This window comes from Cimex lectularius, unplaced genomic scaffold (assembly GCF_000648675.2).
Source record: "Cimex lectularius strain Harlan isolate CLEC.00 unplaced genomic scaffold, Clec_2.1 scaffold9, whole genome shotgun sequence".
Lineage (NCBI taxonomy): Eukaryota > Metazoa > Arthropoda > Insecta > Hemiptera > Cimicidae > Cimex > Cimex lectularius.
In genome coordinates this window covers 2,184,370-2,208,510 of record NW_019392733.1, presented here as the reverse complement: position 1 = coordinate 2,208,510, position 24,141 = coordinate 2,184,370, and the positions used below count along the sequence as shown (strand labels likewise).

Sequence of the window (24,141 nt, the reverse complement as noted above, 5' to 3'; positions counted from 1 at the left end):
AAAGTTAAAAAAGATAAATTTATTATTATAAGAGGTTAATTGAAATGAAAAAAAGGATTAATTTGCAATTAAAAAGGGCTAATTTAAAGTTGAAAAGGATTAGTTTGAACTTAAAAGTTAAGTAAGCTAACTTGAAATTAAAAACAGTTAACTTGAAGTTAAAAAAAGTTAATTTCAAATAAAAAAATCATTTGAAGTTAAAAAGATTAATTTGATGCGAAAAAAGACTAATTTGAAATTAAAAGTGTTAATTTGTCGGGGAAAAGTTGTACAAAAGAATATATTCTGAATATATATATATGTCACGTACATTGTTGTTTTTATATTCCGTCAAAGTAAAGATCGGCGATACGAACATGTGCTTTGGTGACAGCAGTAACAATTTTACTTATTTTCAAGCTCCCCAGTGAGTCCCTGAAGAAAACGTATTAAGTGTGAGACAATAAACGTGGAAACTAGGAAAGAAGTACTAAAGCGTAGTGGCTGACTGGAAGGTAGAAAAGACACTGGAAATCTGGGAGATATGGGGCTTTCACACAATCTTAAGGTTCTTACGGTGGGACAGAAGGAAATAGGGGTGATTATTCATTGTAAACGTTAGGAATACGATGTAAGGAATGAAGGAGGGAACTGGACCCAAAGACACATCTTGGGACTTTATTACGTCTAAGTTAAGCTCATTTTCAGATACCCAGGCACTAACCGAGCCTAAGTGTTTAATACATAACATTGCAGCGTGAAAGTGAGGAGGTGAGAAGGAAAGATTTTTAATTTTCATATGTATAAAGGTGATTAAGAAAGGGAAGTTGCTTGACCCTTTAGGAAATCGAGAAGTGATAGATTTTGGAGAGGATGATGGCTCTTTTGGAACGGAAAGAATGTAACCAGCGGAGGACACTCTTGAGAGAAAGGTTTTAATTTTAATAATTAGGAGGGACTGTATCGAAGTCTTTAAAAAATGGATAAGAACAAGAATGGTTATTTGACATTGATCAATAGCAGTTTGTATGTCGGTGGAATGTTTTTAGAACAGCGGATTTTGTGAAAAAATCGACGGATGCCAGATTCAACGGGAGCAAGGAATTTTCAGTTTTCTAAGTAGGTAGACATTTGTAAATCGACTAATTTTTCAATTAGCAAGAGAGGGTGGATATTGGACGGGTGACATTTTTGGATGTGGGATTAGGAATTTTAAGGGTTTGAGTTAGGTTAGGTTAGCTTTAAGATTTGGGTTAGGTAGGGCACATTCATATCTAATTATGACTTATGATATTAATTGCTCGAAGTTGTAATAAAACCTATCATTATAATAAAATAATGCACCTAACAAATTCAAGGAGGTCCGTTTTGACGTTTAAGTTACTGCCTGCATCCCAGAGAATACAATTTTTAGTACCCGCTACTAATCTACTAAAATATTAATTTATCTCGAACCTTGTAAATCATCAGAAAAGACGATTCAATAAATCCTAAAGAATCTGTAAACGGGCCAAAACTATCAGAAAATTTGTGTAGTGATGTGACTATGTGAAAATTTGAACGTAGTAAAAAAAATTTTAATCGAAAATACTCACTTATAAGCTTGACAGGAGTTGTTTAATTTATGCCGTCTTGTTTTAACCGTTTGGTGGCTGAAATGAAAATTCAACTTAGTCGACCAGATTCCCCTCCTTGAGTCTTTGTATTGCTATACAATACGACCCAGGAACTAGAGAGGGCAACCCTCTTATTTCTGACTCAATTGACACAAAGTAATCTTTGTCTGGTAAAAATAAAGGTCACGGATATAAACACATTTCGAGATAAGAAAAGGCGACTCGATGTTTGTTATAAATATTGCAAAATTTGCTATCGCTTCCACCTAGATAATACGCCTACGTGACACTTAAAATAAATCAATCTTATTTTTATCAATGCCATGATTCATTGTATATATTCATAAAACCAACAGAAAACATGTTGATTATAATGTTCTTGGACATTTTGTAATTAAATAATTATATGCACTTAAAATTCAATAAATTTTTCGACTGGATATCAAATTCGGTAACATTTTTAACAAGTTCTTTTTAACTTCAAATTTACATTTTAACTTCAAATTAACCCTGTTTTTGCACCAAATTAACATTTTAATTTCAAATGAACCTATTTTTATTTTAAATTAACCTTTAATTACTTCGAATTGATCCTTTTTAATGTCAAATTTATCTTGTTTTTGCACCAAATTAGCCCTTTTTAATTTCCAATTACCCCTTTTTAAATTCAAATTAACTTTTTTAATTACAAATGGAACCTTTTAATTTTCAAAATAATCCTTTCTTTAAAACATTAAAAACTGTTTATTTCAAAATTATTTTAATTTTATAAGTTTGAGAAATTGTGGTTTTTAAGGGCCCAATTATTTTTTAGCTTTTCCAGTCAAATTAACCATTTTTTTGCGCCAAATTAACACTTTTTTAATATCAAATGAACCATTTTTACTCCAAATTAACCTTTTTTTAATTTCAAATTTACCCTTTTTTTAAAGCATTAAATAAAGTAAAATTCCCGTATATGTATTTGCGAATTTTTTGTTTTTAATATAAAATAAATGGACTCTTAGAAGACCATAAGAAATCTAATTGCAATTAAAATTCAAAATGATATACAATTACATATACAAATAAAAGTCTTCTTTTAATCTGAGATTTATTTTTGAAATATAAAATAGGTTCTTATCTAAACTACCCCATGCAATTTTATTTTAATTAAGATTAAAATTAAATTAAAATTAAATACAACTGGTTCTTCAATTAATTCAAGTTTATTTTAAATATAAAATAATTGATCTATAAAGCAAGAGTTATATTTTAAAAAAAGTTCGAATTAATAGAAAAATCGTTTGTTTTTATATTTAATTTTATACAACTGTTAAATTTATTTGTAATTAATGTTCATGTGGTATTAAGTACATATAAGAACCAATTTCATAGTTTTTTAATCTCAAATTAAATTAAAAATTCTTATATGATTATTCATAATTAAAAATAATTCATAATTTTAGTTTTAATTGGCATTAATTTTCTTTTAATTTTTTATAGGCACGAATTTTATATTTTAAAAAAATCCAATTAAATTAAAAGTTCTTTATTTTTATATTTAACTTTTCATAATTTTAGATTTACAAATTCTTTATTTTTGTATTTCTTTTTATAAAATTTTAATTGTAATTAAATTGCATATGGTATTTTATGCAAAAACCAATTTTATATTTTAAATAATTCTCAAATTAAAAGAACGCTTTATTTTTATAAAAAACTATATTATCATGAATTGATAATATTTTTATTTCTCTTCATTAGGTTTTTAAATTTTTGTTATATTAATATTTTTTATTTCCATGGATGTGCCTCATTAAACTGGACACTTTTTAATTTACAACGACTGAAATGACACCCCGAAATCCATTCATGTAAACTATTAATAAATAACTTTATTTTTATATTTAATTGTATATAATTCTTATTTTTAATTGTAATTATTTTCCTATGAACTTTTAAGAGGATACTTATTTTATATTTAAACAAAAGTTGTAAATATACAGGAATTTTACTTGGCATGTCTATATCCGATACTATATCCTAAGTTAACGCTTTAAAGAAACTGTTAATTTGAAGTAAAAAGGTCATATTGAATTAAAAAATGTTAATTTGAAGTTAAAAAGGGTTAATTTGAATGAAAACAGCTATGTCCATGGTGTCAACTATCCACCTTCCTATGGTATTCTCAAAAAATACTCAACCCAGAAAAAATTTACTCTACTTTCAAACGCTACAATAAATACTGTGGTTTTCTAGGTTTATATAGTTTATAGCGTGCATAGATTTTTCTAGGTGAGTAGAAAAACGTTAACATTGGAGAAGTTTTTTTCGCAGAATATAGTAATATTTTTCTGAACCGATTTTCAAATGGTTTTCGCCATTTCTCATAAAATCGACTGAGCAGAGTATCATTTATGAACAAACCTTACTGTAAAGAATGTAATGTGAAGTAAGGACATAAAGGGTTTCTCTTTTTCATTTTCGCGTTTTGAGACTGCGCTTTAAATATTTATCAGGATTATCTTTAATCACGCATCATTTTGCACAGCAAGCGTTTATGAACGGTCAGCTCAAAATTGCCTAGTTTTCAACAGTTATCAGTGCAATCGAGTCAAATTCGACGTGGCCTCTTGAGTGTTCAAATTACTGTGTTTTAGTTCCATGATTTGTACCAAATTGATGTCGAGTGGCAGCAGGAAACTATTACGATCGCCTCGTTCAGCTGGCCAAGGGTAAGCAAGTTTACTTTGTACTAACAATAAGTTCCATTTTACATTTCAGTAGCTGAACTTTATAGAACCTTTATGGAAAACGAAGTTAACATGAATCAGTATCCAAAATGTCAACGGTGCGATTCGCGCCCAATACTAGATTTAACTAATTTATTAATAGTTATATTGTAAATCCAAATGTCTCATTTTCATTATTTTTTAACGTTGGCAAATCAAATAATTTTTTTTAAATTTCTATTGATTGATGAGCTATAACAGACTAACCAGAATGATCGGAAACGACCAAACTATTATATTTATATTTTTACTACTGTTTAGTCCGAGGTTAGTTATAACGCAACTTGAAGTACAGTGATGATGACGATGTTTAATTGTATCCTGCGGACAATTTTGAAGGGTATAAGAAAAGGTCTTTACGAGATTTATACCAGGGTCATAATGTTCTTTACGAATTTGAGGCCATTTATGAAAAGAAAATCCTACCTTGTCATAAAAGGATTTCAAATTCATTCTGTTTGCCTGTTTTTTTTTCGGGGGCGAAGAAAAATTCGAATGAAGGGAAAAACCCGAAAAAATATTTTGACGCATATTATTGTGATTCAGTTTTAAACCGAGTCCAAGGTTACAACTCGAAAGACAGTAGAATTTACAGAATCTTTAGGATTTGTTATGACGTCCTGTTTCTGTTTATCCTCTGTTTGGTTTGTTTTTCAAGCGTCTAGATATTATTGTTTTAGTAGATTAGTGGAGGATTATGAAAATTATGTATTCGTTGTAAGAATGATAGTCACGTAGTCTAAATGGGCCTCCTTCAATCATTTGGAATAATTTCGAATTTCACTGGAATTAAAGGTTTGTTATTTCGTTATAATCTGATTCTAAACAGTAAAATGGTTCGATTTATATATTGTCATACTTTGAGCAATTAATCGAGAAAAAATATTTGAAAATAGAAACCAGTTGTTTTTTGTAACAACTCAGTCCTCATATTTTATTGGTGACTCATCGTAAATTGGACACGCAACTTCGTCCAAAACAATGGCCGGTCATGCCGCGGTCAGATTGTTATCGCTTGTATTATAGAATTATTCAAATTTAAAACGATCACCGGAAATAGGAAAAACTGCTTTTCAGGAACTTTTCTATTGGCAAGCAGTTAGTATTAGCTGGGTTTTTTATACACTAACAGGCAAAAAATTCCACCCAATTGTTTTTTTTTCATTTTTTCCATAAAAGAAAATTCTGCCCTTAATTTGTCTCATTGTTTTTGAATCAATAAATATTTGTTTGTGCTATGTTTTAAATTGGGAATATCAATTAGAAGTAAACACACTTAATCCTTCATCCAAAACAAGGATAAAAAAAATTTAAATGTTTACTTTTTACGGAATTTCAAATGTTTATTCAGTCTGATTTGAATTCTGAAGCAATAAATTGTATAGTTTTCATCATTGTTTTCTTAATTTCAATTTTTAAACTTAAAAATGCCACTTAGTGCTGAGGATGTTGCGCGTGCTGTGGCACTTATTGATGATGGACGTTCCATCAGGTGTGCGGCTACTGCCATCGGAGTTCCATACGAAACACTGCGAGACGCCGTTAGACGTTTTCGAGAAACTGGGTCCTACCACAGAAGGCCCGGTTCTGGACGCCCTAGGGTAACAGAACCACAGGACGACCGTTTTTTTACTTTGAGAATTTTGCGAAACCGGCACCTTGCCGTTGTTCAAGCGATTCATCAGTTCCAGGAAGTTCGAGGTGTTCGAATTTCTGAACGCATTGCTCGAAGAAGATTAAACAAGTACGGACCGATGGCTTTTCGCCCCGTAAGAGGACCGGAATTGGCCGAACACACGGAGTTGCACGGCTCGCATTTGCTCGAGAACACAGCCATTGGACTTTGTACGATTGGTCTGCTGTACTTTTTACAGATGAGTGTAGATTTGCTCTACGATCTCCAGATGGATGTGAAATTTTGTAAAAATGGCTTGTAATTTTTCCCAGAGCCAACCTTTTAAACGTAGCTCAGTGATGGTGTGGGCGGGAATTTCGATGGAGAGTCGCACAGAGTTGGTTGTTGTTCGTGGAGTGTCTTTGACGGCCACTCGGTATGTGGATGATATTTTAGAACATCATCCGTTTTCCCAACATCATCTCGATTCCCCAAAGGCTTAAGCAACTTCCCTTTTTTGCTGTTACATTAACGACTCTAAATACATAAAATACTATTACACTCACATTTATGCAGATGACTTGTAAATATTTCCTTCTCACCTCCTGACTTGGAAGCTGCAATATTAAGTATCCAACACTTAAATTCAATTAGCTTTTAGTCCACTAAAAATTGACTTAACTTGAATGTTGTAAGGTCACTGGCTATTGTCTTTGGATCCAGTTCCCTTCTTCATTCCTTACCTCCTATCCTTTGTACAGATGTCTCCTAAATCATTCCTTCTTACCTCCTGACTTCCAAGCTTCAATATTAAGTATTCAACTTAGGCTCAAATAGCTCCTGGGTATCTGAAAATCTGCTTAACTTTGACGTATAAAAGTTTCAGGCTGTTGTCTATAGACAGTTCCCTCTTCCTTTCACATCCCATCCCTAAAATTTACAATCAATAATCACCCTATTTCTTTCTGTCCCACCTTCAGGAACCTTGGGATTGAACTTGATCCTGGAAGCCCCATATATTTCAGATTTCCCGACGCTGCTCTTCCATCCTCTATCGGTTCAGTCGACCTTCTATTCTTTTGTACGCGTAAAGTTCTAGTTTCTCCTTTGGCAAATTGAAGATAAGCTCTCTAATAAATTTGTATGTTTTATCTTCGAGTTCTCAATGATGTGTCTAATGCGACTGATCTGTTTTTATGAAGTGTTATACCCTTCCTACCGCAGTATCCTGGTAGGTTTGGCTTTTAGATTAGGGTCCTCCCGGTGTCAACCCCGTGCTCATGGACTTTTATGGTTTTATGCTCGAATATATGTTTGTAATCGTGCCTCTCTACAATGGATATATTAATCAATATCGAAAACGGACGTTTTGGCCCCTTAACGGATTTCAAAAAGAAGATCTAGCTTTGAGCTTATATAAATATTTTAATAGTAATTCACTTAGCACCGTTTTGTTTATTCTTTTGTATATGCCTACTTCCTTATATTTAATATCTATTTATATTTAGTTGTTTCTGAAGATGGTATATCTGATGTTTTAACGTTTGTATATGCAATCCTGACTATCCAGATTTAGGTCATTTGACCTGTGCGAACTGTAGTTTTAGAAATATTATTTTCTCCTCAACCCAATGTCTGACGAAGAATTTTCATAATTTCCACAATTTGGACACGATTAATATAGATAAATGGTAATAAAAATAATAATTTAAAAAAGTCTAAACAAGCTTAATGGACTGGGTCAATTTCATCATTTTTCCACCCATCGTTGTGTATTGGATGTGCAACGGGCTAATTGGCCGGATATAGGGCGTTCGTATTACCATCGACGGGGAAATTAATAAAACGACAGAAGTTTTGGGCCAAGGTTAAAAGAGAAAACTGCGTTCCTGTAGTTTTCGTTCAAAAGCTGAAAAGCTGATGTGAACCGTGGAATAAAATCGCCTTGAGGTTATCGACGAAAACCGGTAAATGAGCCGTGTATAGATTATTTAGGCAATTCGCTAATAATGGACGGATGAATTTTTTAACCAAACGATCAATATTGCATTCTCAGCATGTCTTAATACAGGCAAAGACGTTTACAATCGATTTCTTTAAAATGGCGATTTTTCCCATTTTTGTGCATTCAAAAAGTCACAAATTTAAAACGCTGAATCTGTTATTTGATCACCATATTGAAACACTTTCAAAATTTTACATTTGAACCTTTGGAGAGTTGCTCAAAGTAAGTCTGAAAATGCCTCACAAATTAAATTAAAAATTTCTCAAATAAGTCATACGAAATAATCCGTTTTAATAGCTGTTTTTTCATGCTAATCCTCGCAGAAATGTTAAAAAATATATATTATATATTTATATATTAAATATATATTTTTTAATTTATACAACTATAAGAACCTAAAGGGCAGACAAGACCAGGAACAAATATTCACAAAATTATTAAAAATAATAATAATGATGATTTTAATTCACTTAAAATTTGTAGTTTTTCTGCACCTAATAATATTTTTAAAAGAAAAATGTAACCACTGGAAGTATTTTTTAATTTTTTTTTTTTTAATTAGCTTTCTAGAAAAATCGAGTATAAGCAATTGAGGCATTTTCTTATTTTTTAAACTTTTTTTCTCTTCAAATTCATTTTTCTTTGCACTATTATTGAACATCTTCGGATTGTTAAAAACTAGGAAACCTGCCCAATTTACAACCGAGAGACATAATTATAGACACATTAAAAAATCACGATTTCAACAGTCAAAAATGATTTCTTTTGGCATTAGAATATTGTTCATGATATTAAAAGAAAATTAACTCTGGAAATGGCTTGATCTGATAATCTTATACAAATGTACACCTCAATAAACAGTACTGTTTTGATTTAGCTGCGACAGAATTGTAGACACACATTTTGTTTACGTTTATTTTATAACTCCAAAGGTTTATTCAGTATTCACTGTACCGTGCCTTAGTAAAGTAATTACTGTGAGTTCATTTGGAGCAATTCAAAGTTATTTTAAAATGCCCGAAGGAAAAAGATTTTCTGATCAGGAGCGCCGGTTGATTCACTTGTTCAATGAAGATGGAATGAGCAGCCGAGATATCGCCCGACGCATAAAACGAAGTTTTTCATCGGTATCGAAGATAATACGGCTAGGTGAAGACTACGGAAGAGGGCATAGCTCTGGAAGACCTTCTTTGACCAGAAGAGACAAATCGCACGTCCTGCGCGTTGCTTCAAACAGCTTTTCGACTGCAAAAGCCTCGCAGAGAAGGCAGGTGTTGATGTTTCCGTTCAAACTGTTCAGAGATTCCTTAAAAAAACTGAAAACAGTCCGAAGAAAACTGAAACGCAAACCAGCTCTGAAACCCCACCACAATCTAGCCCGTGTCAAATTTGCTGAAAACCACATTTTGAAAAATGAAGATGGCGAAAAGTTATTTTTTCCGACGAAAAAAAAATCAATTCGGACGGCCCGGACTGATAAGCATACTTCTTTCATGATCTGACTAAAGAAGAAAAAATTTTGTCACGGCGCCAAATGGGTCGTGGATCTTTGATGATTTGGGGGTGTATTGAGTGTAATAAAAAAGGGAATCTTTGTTTTCTTCCAAAAAAAAGTCAATTCGGAATATTACAAGAAATTACCGGACAAAGAAAAAACTAGTTTCAGCGATGTATGCGAAGGGACCCCAATATTCCACGGACTCCAGGACAACGCACCCATACCCAATGCAAAAATTGTTAAAGAATGGTTTTCACAGAACAGCATTGAAAAACTTGAATGGCCTGCACTCTCACCAGACTTGAACGTTATAGAAAATGTATGGGGAAAATTATAGAGGATGGTATATCAAGACTGTAAGCAGTCGACGAACTTAAAACAGCTGTCACCAATGCCTGGAATAATTTGCCTCAAGATTTTATTCAAACTTGGTACAAAACCATTCCAGAAAGATTACTGGAAATAATAAAACTGAGTGGTAATGCCACAAAATATTATAGCCTTGTTTTAAATTGATTTTATCCCATCGTCGCAGACAAAATCATTTAATTTTAGTATTTTAATAATTTTTTCTCCTATTTACTGAAAAATGATTGTTTAATGAAGAAAAATATTTATTTCATGTGTTTTGAATAAATGTTTGTAGTACAAACCCATTACATTAAAAAATCATAACAATTAGGGGTGTGTCTATAATTTTGTCACTCGGTTGTACGTGTTATCTATAATTAATTTTTGAGCCAAACAGCGCCTTATGAAGGCCTTCTTTTCAGAAGATGTAGAGGATGGACGTTGTTTATGAGTGGATATGTTTAAACTGTAATAATCAGCTTTCAGTTTTTATCGAAAAGCTCCAATAGGTTTAATTAAGGGCCGTGGTCGGTTGGTATTGGGGTTTGGGGGTCTCCTTTAGGTTCGAGGGTGAGGTTGGTTGGGAAAATAAATCGTTGACGCCGAAGTAAAATTATTTCATTTTCTTATTAAAAAAAAGTCGTTAATTAAGGTCCTCTTTTCGGCAGTATTTTGTTTTTCTCTTGCCGTTGCGCTTTGGTTCTTCTCGATTTCTAACCGAAGTCAACGTCTTTCTCCTCAGAAAAATGTAGTCCTCTTTTTATTTTTCAACTTCGAGAAAATTACCTCCCAAGAAGTATGGTCTATGTTTTACATCCAAGGTGTCCACTGCATTTTCCTCATCATTCCCGGCGGAAAACTCTACGGCCTTGGAGCAGACCGACGGGCGTAATCGTTTTATTTTAGTTTAATTTACTTTTTTCATTTAACTATAATAGTCCCATGGCCTAAACATAAATTCCTGTGCTGTTTTGGTCTGTCAGACGCGTTCACGCCATTTTCTATGTGGGGTCTGGACTTAATGAAACATCCGCACATACAAGGACTCAGAACCGAAGATGGCGAGAAGAAACTCGTCTGTCTGCCCAAAATGTTCGGAAACTACCACACTAACGGTTCATAAAGTAATCTCACTATTTTAGATAACATCTTTAAACTTATTGTAGTCGTAATATTGGTGTAAACATTTATTCATAAGCCGAGAGGGAAAAAACGTAAACAATCCTGACATTCCAAGGACCGATTGTGTTTTTTGTCTTTTATTCAATTATAGCTATATCTTATCTTCTACAGGGTACGTAGAGGCACAAATAGAAAATATTAAAAAAGATAAGATTCGGAATTTATTAAATGTTTTTATGTCACTGTTCGATTTGCACTGTTGATTCTAGGTCTGCTTTTTTTTATTTCTCTTGTCAAGAAGATGTATCAAGCGTGTTTCTTTACTCTGTACTTAAAGTCCGATGCACTCGAAACTCAATAAACGATTAAGGAAATTTCATTCATTTCAATCGATTGAAGAAGCTAAATATAAACTGGCTTCTCAAGACATTCAACCTTTAACCACTTCAGAAACGCCATATAAAATGTAAATGCATAGGTCAATTTATTAATTTGTAAAATATTTTAAACAATTTTCGTACAATTGCAACTAATGACTTTTATACAAAAAAGAAGTAATAATACAGAATTAATTATTCAACATTGAACCAGATTAGAAATACTGCGGTTTATCATGACTAATTATTGTGAAAAGTGCATTAGTTTATCTTGTAATCTGATAATTAGTCACATTTTTTATTTTACTTTTTTCTCCTTTGACAAATTTATGTACAGTCAATTTTCTTACTTGTCGTCCAATTTAGTTATGATTTTTAATGCCACATATCACAGTCTAGTCGTAAACAGGACTAGAAGCAGGGAGAGACAAGGACAAAAACTCACCATTTTGGTGTGACAAACCTGCAGCTTGGTCGTTAATGATTATTTTGCTCTGGTATTGTCCATGTTTCAGCTGTGAAGTGCGTTTAGGCTTAGCGCCAGTATCAGTGGTCAGGGGCAAAAGCAGGTAGGGGTACCGACCAAAACGATGTAATTTATTGTAAATGAAAACTCCATATGAAAAATGAACGGAATCAAAAATAGTGCGCAGGTTGGCTTGGCTACCACTCTGATCTTTCCTTTGTCCTTTTGTCCTTTCCTTTGTCAAGATGGCAGGGACACTCAACAGGGCACGCAACTTACCTCATAGCTTAGGGCGCAACTGTCTTACAGCTTGGTCACTCTGACTACTTGTTAAACCCCTAAGCTGTTTTGTTTGAGTTGACCTCTTGAGTCTTTAAATCCGAGTCTTTAAAAAACGAAATCTCAAAACTAACGGAATAAGCAACCAGAACAGAAGACAGTTCAGGCTTTGCTTTACTATGTTACAAATCTGTTAGACGTCCTGCTGAGCTGAACAGACTTCCGAATTTTTCGTTCTGATCATCAGGAACCAACTCAAAATTAACAAATCCTACGGAATGGCCAGAAAATTACAACGAATTTTTGTCAAAGCTTTCTTGTCTTGGCATAGTGCGAGCTAACGACCCAGGTATTATGTTAGATTATCTGTTAACGGCTATATCCTGGTTTAGGATTATTGAGTAGCCAGTAACCCTTCAATTAATCCAACACTGTATTATATAGTTGTCAAGCTTTCGGCACTATATCTGGCCTTCCTCAAGGCAACTAATATTCTCACCAAATTCTCGACCTATGTCGTTATAGAAAGTACAGTGCCGACACTGGTACCAGAGTATAGCCAGGGTTGGTCGATAACCGAATAATCTTTTAAATTGCTAGATCAGCTCTGGAGAGCCGAATGTATGGTGATGGCTGAAGGACAATATAGGCTGAAGGACCATGTATCAAATATTCCCAGACTATACATGACTATTACTACGATTATTTTAGAAGGATACTTCTAGAGCTGTTCGGAATAATCCTGCTTCAAAAGAGCTAGTTAACTGAGGCTTACTAAAATGTCCACCTGTGGCACACTCTTGGCAGTAACTAATTCGACAATGCTTTCGCTGTTCAAACAGCACCCAATGAGCATGCAGCACCCATCTGTTTATAAGTAAGGACTAATAGGCTTAAGCAAGTCTCTTCGAGAAATTATCATGTGCAGTAATGGAACAAGCAGCAACGTAACAACCACACAAGCAAGAGAGTCGTCTCAAAGTACTCATCGCTGTACTTGGCTCAAAGGTGCCCGAGGCACTACAGTCCGTTCGGTCTACTATGGCTTCTGATGATCGGCCGACACTCGGCAGAGGTTGTAAAATTTCGAGGGTTAGGAGACACCGCTCTTGAGAGATTGTAAACGGCCCGTTCTCGCTTTACTTTCCGAGGTTCATGTGTTTTGGAAAAAGACTAACAATAAGAGGGAAGGAAGACATCGGTTCAACTGTTGGGTTGAGACGTGTCAATATACAACAAGATAAGCCTCAGGTAACCGAAATAAACAGCGTAAACTTAGCTTACGGAGAATCCGGTCGAGGCCCAATTATGACCTGTCAAGAGGCTCGAGCCCTATTAAGTGCCCCAATTACAAAAGTGGACATCATCGCCCTACTTAAAAAAAGAAAGTATTTAAGATGTTGTCTATAGGTAAGAGTATTGAGCCTTGAGGACTAAAAAAAGGGTAAAAATACACATCAACAAATTAAGAAGGAATTTTTTTTGTCCTTTTAACGCCTTCCTGGCTTTTGATTAAACTCTTGTTATGTAGGTCTGGTATGATATAGGATGCTGGGAGATATCAGAACTATGGGTTCTAGTCATGCCAAACCTCAGTACATATTAGATTGTCTTTGTGCAGCTGTAAATGATAAATGTTTAAAAATTCAGTTTTTGTTGAGAAAAATCGGGTCACATGGTACATCATTTTAAGGGAATGTCTTCAGCGTTAACATTTGGGTGACTTAAACCAGGAGATTTGATAAAGGTTTTAGAGAATTTTTTCTTTTTTTAACTAGAGTACTTTTAGACATAGAAATTCTTCTCTTCACCATTGAAGAGTGGGGCTTTGAGAAGCCCCCCCTTATTATTGCAAGGATAAAGTTGTGAAACGAAGAACGTGGCGTGGGGAGTTCGTCTCTACTCTCGACTGATAGCCGGTCATCAAAAAAATTTCGTGTTTCATATATTTACTTGTTAGTCGAGACACCCACCGCCGGGGGAAAAATTCTTTAAAAAAAAAGTTTTAATCAGCAGGTTTCCAGATCACGCGTTGTCGGGATCCGATAACGCGATTGTTCTCCTCCTCTTATATATCCAACTGGATGGGACGATTAAACAGTTAGGCTAGACAGCACGTGATGAATAAGATTAACATGGAGGGAGGCCGATACTGACACAAATCTATAGAAACAAGGACGTTCGCGATCGCTGAGTTATAGGACAAGGTCTCGAACCACTTTCGCTCCCTTACTCCCTTCACTTTCTAACTTCAGATTTGGGATTTGTTCTGTTACTGGATTAGGACGAGCTCCTATATTTTTACCTCAGCATGGCTAACTCTAGTAAGTTGATTAATTTTAAACTTTTTTTTCCCAAAAAGTGGCCAAATTTCTCATGTACTAGCTTCAAAGTTAATGATTTTTCCGGATGGCTTCCGTTTGCAGGTTGAACAGGTAAAATTATAAGGTTCGGGGTGCTATTGTCGCAATGATTTCATATGGTTTCGTCGATTATCTTTCAACGATCAAACGCAACGCCGGATACTCTAGTGGATAAATACTGATAAGCTTCACAATGTGATTCTCCTCCTTTTGTCTTAATTTACTTTATTACATCACATGTATTGTTTAACACAAATTATACATTGAATTATAAAAAAAAATCATGACCCCTGTAAAGGTTTGGTTAAAGAATTGTACCACAGTTTTTTTAATGCATAAAATTATACCGTATAAATGCAATTGATATAAATTTTGTAATTGAACAATTACTATATACGGGTGGTATTTTCCAGCCACAAATTACTAGGTTTATTAAACATTAGTAATCATCTAGAAATGTCTTGATAGGAGACACTTTCTAATTTGTACCTTGATGGACACACACAAGAACAAAGACACGAAATGAAATAAGTATTACTCAAGCAGATGCTTCCAAAGCAATGAAAAACCATATATGTAGTATGGCAAGCCATGGACTCAAAATGGTTTTGTAGCTTAGATCCTGTGGTGGCCTGGAAGGCCGGTGGAACTGTTTCCTTCCCACTTTGCACTTTGCCAATTTTACGATGGGACACATGAACCTTGGAAAGTAAAGTTAGAAGAGATAAGAACTCTTCCCCTGAATAAAAAAATAGCTGTGATTAGTTTTGTCTACATTTGAATGTGAGAGCTCGTCAGTCTTGGTTGAACAGGGCATGATGACAATGGTCATTTACCTCTCCCAAATTCATAGGTTAATATCAAGGAGGCTGTATTGACCTAGCCTTGTCTGTCTTTACTTCAACAAACCTGAGAATGGGCCCTTTGATGCGGTGGAGCTGTATCCTTCCCAATTCTCACTTTGTCTTTTTTTTCCAACAGGAAGCATGAACCTTGGAAAGTAAAGTTAGAACAGGCCATATACGAGTTTTCGAGAGCATTGTCCTCTGATCCTTGAACTTCAAGGACACTTGATGGTGAATTGAAAGCAAAAACTTATGCTCTAGTGACCAAGTCATGTCATGGCTCTGTTTCCTTCCAGCTTAGTCTTTTTTCAATAGTACACACAAAATTTGGAAAGTATCGTTAGAACAGCCATCTACTATCTTTCAAAAGCAGCGTCCTCCTGCGAGGCCCGTCGGTTGTCGTGGTCAATGAGCCGGATGGTTGTACTGAATCCATAGCTACTAGGCAAAACAGAGTGTTGAACTGTTGAGAGAACCCTGTTGCTTGTGTACTTGTTACGGTTCAGTGAGACTAGTGAGGGTGGCTTCTTTATATTATCTTTTTGCTACATTAGTGATCGTGATAACTCATCGAACTAAGCCGGCTGAGATCTTACTTTTTTTAAATAGAGGGGGTGCTGCCTGCTCATTGGATGATGGCTGGAAGGGCGAAATCATTGTCGAAGTAATATTGACTGCCAGCAGGTCGCCTTATGTATCTTTACTAAGACGCATGCAGGCACAATAATCAGTTAGCACTCAATTTTCCACGCATTTTTCACTTGTCTCATTTGTTTATTTATTAGTGTCCGGAAAAGAAACCACTGGACGTCTTCTACAGTAAATATAATGGGAACTGAAAACCATAAAACGGTAGCGGGGAAAATTCACTTTCTTGTAGGGCACTCTAATCATGCTGGTTGAGAAGGAACAGCATCCTCCAGACTCATAAGAAGGGACGAGCCCAATCATAAAAAGTGTATTTAGCCCTCCTAGTATGGAGCTTAAGATATACATCAATTTAATACCGTATAATCGTGTAGTCGGCATTATGTTAGATGTGTGCAATAATTCATTTCAATTCTATGGAACTCAGCTTGGAAGATTGAAGAATTGTGTCCCAAGGGTTTTGTCTAGGATGAATTTCGTCCTTTCCACCACTTTTCCACCACCAATATACACAGGCGTTTACTTTACATTTACTACTTTAAGCAATGAAGCAGCAACCAACGAACATTTAGCACTCCTCTATATAAGCACAGGCATTGGGCTGAACCTCCATAAAGTCTTTAACTATATTCGTTGACAAGATATAATCACTAACGAAGCCAGCAGTTAATGCAACTGCTCAGTCTATGTTGATTGATACGAATCGGTTAGAAGGCCTGCTGAGCTGAACATAATTCCGAATTTATCTTCAGGAACAAACTCAAATTTAACAAATCCTTCGGAATGGTCTCAAAAACAAAACAGTTTGGCAAACCTTTCTTGTCTTGGCATAGTACGAGCTGATTGTCAAGTTTTACTATTATGTTACGAAGTTTTTCTGTTATCGACCAATCCCGGCTATACTCTGGTTTGGGATAATTGGATAGTGATCCTACAATTAATCCAACACTGTATTATTCAGATGCCAAGCTTTCGGCTCTATATTTGGCCTTTTTCGGGGCAAATAACTCGCGTCAAATTTTCGACCTGTCTTTGTAGAAAGCATACCCAGTGCTGACTCTGTGGGTTGGTTGATAACAGTATAGCTTCGGAAATTGCTGGGTCAACTTACTAAACTTTTGCAACTTACGGGAACCGTCCTAATGCTTCAAAAGTGCTAGCAGTCAACATTATTTCGACAATGCTTCCGTCTTTCCAAACAGAGCCAATGAGCATGCAACACTCCTTTGTTTTTAAGTAACGGCACTCACTAGCTCTACAACACCCACGATTGGTCACTAAAACATTTATGCTTCTACTTCCAATTCACCTTAAGTTTCCTCATAGTTCGATCAGGAGACACTGCTCTTAAAAGATGGTATATGATCTGGTCCATCTTTATTTACCAAGGTTGTTATATAAGCAAGAGGTTTGGCCTGCTGCTCAGAGGAGAAAATCAGTATTGCCAAATTAGGGGTTGTTGATATAAAGGTCAATACATTCTACTTAGTATTAACTTATGCGATTCCATCCAGACCATGCCCTGCCCGACCTTGGAGATACATACTAAGCCCTTTACGTTTTTCCTCTATGATTGCCACTCCACCCCAGATAAAACTATCATGGGGTTGACAAACACCCTTAAACCAAATATATATGGCTCACCGCCCGCCGGTGGAAGTAATAATCAAAGGAATAATACCGCCTCCCCCGTGAAGGTGGCTCTGCCGCCCAACTATTCCATTACCCACCCCTAGATATGTGGGTGGCTTACCCCTCTCTCCACTCTCTCGGGATTAACCCCGAATGAGATAAACTTGATACAGGAGAAAGAATTTAATATAAAAGTAAGGTTTTATTTTCCGTCTGAGTTTAGCTTACGGAGGCCCGAATGAGTGCATCTGGTGTGTTATATGCAAGTATTATAAATCAAGCATTATAAAAGCATGTTTTTCTTTAAAAAAAAAAAAAAAAAAATGTAAGAGGGTGGATAATGAACACCCGTCATTCTGTTACCACCATCTACCAAAGCCTTAGAAGACGACCTAGTGACCCTACTAACGGTTTGGATCGACCATTAACCATACCTTCCAGCTAAGCTTCAAGATGTCTTAAACCAGGGTTGATGGACTGTTCAACGTCATGGCCGGGGTTAAGATTTGATGATGTTATTCTTCATGGGTTCTTCTACAGTTTAATCATTTTCAATATATCCTATGATCAGAAACGACAAAACTATAACAAATTAAATACGTATTTGTCAATATTTTATATTTACCGAATTTAGCTTATTCAGAAGGGTCCATAACTTATCTAATTATTGTAACTTTGGTGAATTCCTGAAAGTCCCCTAGTTTAAGTTCAAGATTTATTCGAGTTTGAGTTTATTGGTTATTATTGATTTATATAAGCTCAAATCTGCTCATGTACATATAAACACACATGTACCGAGTTGAGCCTATCATTTCTCACACTCCACCAGTAATTCAGCTTTTGTACTTAACAGTATATCAACGGCAAGCCTCAAAAATCACTCATCCCAGGTGTTGGCAGTCTGAAGGCAGTCTCAGTCTTATCCATTCAACCACCAAGGTTGTGCTCTGCGGGGGAGAGAAGCTGTCAACATCTAGATCAATTCAGCACCCAAAGCAATCTGTTCCTAAATCCATTCACACTTTCACTCATTCTTAAATACATTCTACCAAATACATACCATACACTCAATTATAGTGGTGGAATTCTCAATATCAACCCTCTTACACTACACATTCAGGCAAATAAATACATTCACTCAGCACAACCTAGGGGCATAAATTAGCAGTACTAAATACAATAAACAACCCTATTTCCTCCAAAAATTGGAACAGAGGATCGAGATACTCCGTGCTCAAGCACAATTCTCATATTGGGTGGCATTCCTATGCAATCTCCATATGGAGCTCTTTCAGTTAGTTGGGACACATTGAGCAACTTTTTTCTCCATTCCGGACACTTACACGTACTTTGGCCTAAAGTGTCTGTGTGTCAACCTCGTATGGCCTATTATCAGTCTTTGAAGATGACCTTTCTTCTCTAAGTCAGGTGCTACAATGGCCACCTATCGACAGTGCTCTTGATATGCAGCCCACTGATTCTACCACTTTCTTTTAATCACTTACACTTCAGTTTATAACCATATTAATAATTCTGGAGTCTATTTATGTTTTATATAATTATTTTATTTTTAAGATTATTCGGAAACCCTTAACTTAATGAGGAAATCGCTAAGGTCACCAAACATGAAGCAAGAAGGGACCAAGTTTGAAGGAAATGTGCACCACACTTTTATTATTCTCGGTGCATCAGTGAGTAAAGAACAAAATTTTTTTAATTTTTGTATTTTAAATTTATAAACCAATGGAATAATGTGTTTTCTCTATTTCTAGGGAGATCTTGCAAAAAAGAAGACTTACCCTACGATTTGGTGGTTGTATCGAGATGGACTTTTACCAAGTAACATAGTATTTTTTGGCTACGCTAGATCAGATATATCAATCGCTGAATTAAAAGAACGTTGCAAGAGTTACATGAAAGTAAAAATTCAATTAATAAATGTGTTCAATATTTTCAATGAAACTATACAAGGGTGTAAAATTTTAGGTTAACCCTAATGAGGAGAGCCTTTACGAACAATTCTGGAATCTCAACTATTACATTAAAGGTTCTTACACTTCGAGATCTGATTTTGAGCATTTGAATCAAGAAATAAACATACTCGAGCCATCAGCCAGTGCTAACAGGCTTTTTTATTTAGCGTTGCCTCCCTCTGTTTTTGAAAGTGTTACAGTCAATTTGCGTAACACTTGTATGTCTGCAAAGTGAGTTTGGATTTATTTGTTTTTAAGTAAGATATATCTGACTTTATTGTATTATTGGAATTAATTACTTTTCAATAGATAATATAGTGATGAAACGCAACTACTATTTTTGTTGCCTTGACATTTCTTTTATTAAAAAAACCTCTTATATTGTTATAAATTTGATTTATTTTTTAATGTTTTGTAAGTTATTGTTACCTACAAAATATGAAAATATTTTTAAATAGCTTTTCATAAAACAGGGGCTGGACTAGAGTCATTGTTGAAAAGCCATTTGGGAAAGATGCAGATAGTTCTGCGAAATTGTCCGATCATTTAGCCTCGTTATTCAAAGAAGAGCAAATCTATAGAATAGACCATTATTTGGGAAAAGAAATGGTTCAGAATTTGATGATATTAAGGTACATAATCAATTAACTTTGAAATGCAAGTTGAAACTTGTACAACTACTAAATGGAGGTTATGTTACAGATTTGGAAATGGGATTTTTAGCCCAACCTGGAACCGTCTTCACATAGCTTCGGTTCAGATTATATTTAAAGAACCATTTGGTACTCAAGGAAGAGGAGGCTATTTTGATGAGTTCGGAATCATAAGAGATGTTATGCAAAACCATCTCCTTCAAATCTTAAGTTTAGTTGCTATGGAAAAACCTGCAACTATCCACCCTGATGACATTCGAAATGAAAAAGTGAGAAATGTTGATAGCGTAATACATTAATTAATGATGGCTTTTTTATTGTTTAAAGTAGAAGTAAATTAAATAAGAAGTAAAGTAATGTTAATCAGGAAGGCATCACTGATGACTATATTATTTATTATCAAAGATTCTCTGAGGCACTTTAAAAAAACATTATCTTTATTTTTCAATTAATTAATATTTATGAAAGGTATTGGTCGAGATAAAAAAAGTCAGTGTCACAAGTGGGATTCGAACCCAAGACCTTCGGCTAAATACGCCGCTGCTCTACCCACTTGAGCTATCTCGACTTTGATCCGCTCGGACACCAACTTCCCATCTCAACCTCACCTCTCGAATTTTCCCTCCCTTTTGCCATTTTTCAAATGTCGTGTAATCTATTTGATTCTCGGCGATAAATGAAATGGCCACGGAGTTTTCATGAATTACAGTCCACGGTCCGATTGACCAATTAACGTTTTTCAATTAATTAATATTTATGAAAGGTATTGGTGGAAATAAAAAAGTCAGTGTCACGAGCGGGATTTGAACCCACGACCTTCGGCTAGATACGTCGCTACTCTACCACTTGAGCTATCATGACTTTGATCCACTCGGACACCAACTTCCCACCTCAAGCTACCTTTCAAACTGGTGTGCAAGTGGATCGAAGTCATGATAGCTCAAGTGGTGTCACGAGTAGCGGCGTATCTAGCCGAAGGTCGTGGGTTCGAATCCCGCTCGTGACACTGACTTTTTTATCTCGACCAATACCTTTCATAAATATTAATTAATTGAAAAATGTTAATTGGTCAATCGAACCACGAACTATAATGGATTATTTTATTTTATTATTATTTTAAGAAATCAACAAAATTTCAGTTTTTTTACTTGAGCTTTCAACAAATTTTCAGCCTTTACCAGGAACCATTTTTTGTGAAGCACTCACCATTTTAAGCCATTTTAGAGTATTTGGGTTGAGGCCATTTTTGGTTATCAACAAAATTTAATTTTCTCATTTGAGCTTTCGGCAGATTTTCATTCTACATCATGAGCTATTCATTGTGATGCACTCACCATTTTAATCCTTGTAAGGATGTATGTATCACCATTCGATGATAATCCTTTGGGGGTTAGATTATTAGGGTTGAGGCCTTTTTTTGAAAGAAATTAACAAAATTTCATTTCCACTTTCGAGCTTTTGGCAGATTTTCATCCATTGTCTTGAATTGTTTGTTATGATGCACCAGCCATTTTAATCTGTATAAGGATTATTCTGACTGAATTACCCAAACAACCACCAATAATTAAAATCAGTCATCACATCTTAATAAATAATTACTAATTTAGGTGATTAATTGTTTCTAAAGGTAAAAGTTCTGCAATCTATAAAACCATTGAGTTTAGAGGATGTAGTATTGGGCCAATATGTCGGAGACCCAAATGGTACTGGAGAAGCATGCGAAGGATATCTTGACGATCCCACCGTGCCCAAAAATTCAAGGACTCCAACATTCTGTACCGCTGTACTTAAAATTAACAATGAACGTTGGGAAGGTGTACCTTTCATATTAAGGTGTGGGAAAGGTAATTGAACTCAAACAAATTGTTAAACACTCATCTTATAATGAAAAAAATTTTTTTTTAGCATTGAACGAAAGAAAAGCAGAAATTAGAATCCAGTACCATGACGTACCTGGTGATATTTTTGACAATAAATGTAAACGAAATGAATTGGTCATAAGAGTACAGCCAGGTGAAGCCGTATACATCAAAATGATGACAAAAACACCTGGAATGACATTCAGCATGGAAGAATCAGAATTAGACCTAACATACGGTAGCAGATATAAGGTGATTTTCACATAAAGGGTTGATTCTCAATCTTCTGTTTCTAAAAGCGTTTTGACATAAGTTTCCATGTAGAAAAAATATTATTAATTAAAATTGGACCACGAAAACTAGTGGAATTAATTGTTAATTAAATATAATTAGAGTCATTGTGAGGGTGTATCAGCCTTCGATGATAATTTGTAGGTTAGAATATTGTGTTTGAGATCTTAATCACATAACTCTAACCTCCAAATGAATAATTAAAGTTATAGTTAAAGTCAAGAATTTTAGGTAATTAGTAATTGTTTTTCAAATTTTTCGACTATTTATTATTTCCAAGTTCTTATTTATCTACGTTTAAAACCTATGAAATTTGTCTTAAGCTGAATATTAACTTGTTAATTTTAAAGTTTTGGTAATATTACATGTTTTATTTTCCTTTTCCTGTAATAAAATAACTCAACAGCTTAAAATCTCAAGATGAAAATTAAATAAATATTTAACTGTTTTTATTATTTTGTGGAATGCCCAGAGGTGTTCTGGGTGATTGTAAAATCATCTAACTATGCTACATCTTTTTGATATTGTCTAATTATCTGTCTGTCAATTATCTATCAATCTAATAGACAGATTTTTTAAATTAGCCAGAACACCACTGGTTTCTACACAAGTAAGAAGAATTTAGTTATAAGCAACACGAATAAATTTACGACTATAATATAAATAAATATTTCATATTTTCAGGATGTCAAATTGCCAGATGCATACGAAAGGCTTATTCTCGACGTCTTCTGTGGATCGCAGATGCATTTTGTAAGATCTGATGAATTAGCAGAAGCGTGGAGAATTTTTACGCCTCTTTTGCATACTATAGAAAATGAAAATGTCCAGCCAGTCCCATACACGTATGCTATAAATTCATGTTGTTTTAACACTTGTATATTGTTAGTTTACACAAAACCTTCTAAAATCAACTAGTAAAATACTAATAATAACTAAAATACGTCTGCATGTAGCTGGTTATTTTTTTAAGAGTACATTTATATAAATTTAATAAGTTAATATGAAATGAGTACAATTTTGGTAATAATTTTATTTTTGTTTTTTAGCTTTGGATCCAGAGGTCCTGTTGAAGGAGATGAAATGACTAAAAAGTCAAATTATAAATACTACGGTTCATATAAGTGGGTAGAACCGAACAAATAAGTTTAATAATATCATCATTGCATAAACCACAAGTGCCTTATGGTCGGTTTTATTCACCCAGAGTTATTTAATTTTTTCACTGCTATTACTCCTTAAAATATAGAGTAAATATACTTAATAAAATAAGTAGAACTTTCCAAGGAATGTACATTTAGTATTATGCATTTAGTATTATAATATAAAAAAATCATCAGAAAAATATACTACATACAAGTGGAAGGTAGTCAAATTAAATTTGAATATACAGTAGAAATTAAGAATGCAATTTAAAAATCTGTATGCAGATCTGAATCCCTATGTTCCTTGTTCTTAAAAAGAAAATAATAAATAAAAAAATAAAATAAAAGAGTATTAAAAATAGTATTTATAATACTTTAAAAGGTAAACTACAAAGTACACAAATGAGCAAACCATTAAAGAAAATTTTTGTTGTTTTACATACTTGTTTTTAGATTATTTATTTTGTCTTTATTAATTACATTTAAATAAAAAAGTATTCAGTTTGATTTATTATAATTCATTTTGTACTTTACAAATGCATAGTGATAAATATTTTTATTTAGTGTACAAGTAATTGTATTAAGTTATTTAATGGAATTTATATACGGAATCAACAACTAAATGGATATTATTTAGGCTGTGAAAATTT

General features: G+C 34.3%; 2 protein-coding genes across 6 annotated transcripts in view; one reads left to right on the top strand and one right to left on the bottom strand.

Moving 5' to 3' along the window:
* LOC106665349 (serine palmitoyltransferase 1) overlaps positions 1-1,766 on the bottom strand; it is a 19,354-nt gene extending 17,588 nt beyond the window's left edge. Inside the window, exon 1 of the mRNA XM_014391704.2 lies at positions 1,575-1,766. The gene's annotated coding sequence lies outside the window, so the exon portion shown is untranslated. The remainder of the gene's footprint in view (positions 1-1,574) is intronic.
* Positions 1-24,141, top strand: part of LOC106665348 (glucose-6-phosphate 1-dehydrogenase) — a 25,967-nt gene extending 1,826 nt beyond the window's left edge. The window contains exons 2-11 of one of the 5 annotated variants that reach the window (XM_014391699.2): positions 4,238-4,312; positions 19,146-19,261; positions 19,343-19,489; positions 19,557-19,774; positions 20,017-20,175; positions 20,246-20,465; positions 21,824-22,040; positions 22,102-22,307; positions 23,031-23,191; positions 23,396-24,141. In XM_014391699.2, the coding sequence (XP_014247185.1) occupies positions 19,169-19,261; positions 19,343-19,489; positions 19,557-19,774; positions 20,017-20,175; positions 20,246-20,465; positions 21,824-22,040; positions 22,102-22,307; positions 23,031-23,191; positions 23,396-23,492 (1,518 nt within the window). In that variant the 5' untranslated portion in view covers positions 4,238-4,312; positions 19,146-19,168 and the 3' untranslated portion in view covers positions 23,493-24,141. Of the gene's footprint in view, positions 1-4,091; positions 4,313-5,007; positions 5,165-13,928; positions 14,407-19,145; positions 19,262-19,342; positions 19,490-19,556; positions 19,775-20,016; positions 20,176-20,245; positions 20,466-21,823; positions 22,041-22,101; positions 22,308-23,030; positions 23,192-23,395 lie in introns of those variants that run through there. The other 4 variants (XM_014391700.2, XM_014391697.2, XM_014391698.2 and 1 more) reach the window with 4 other exon arrangements.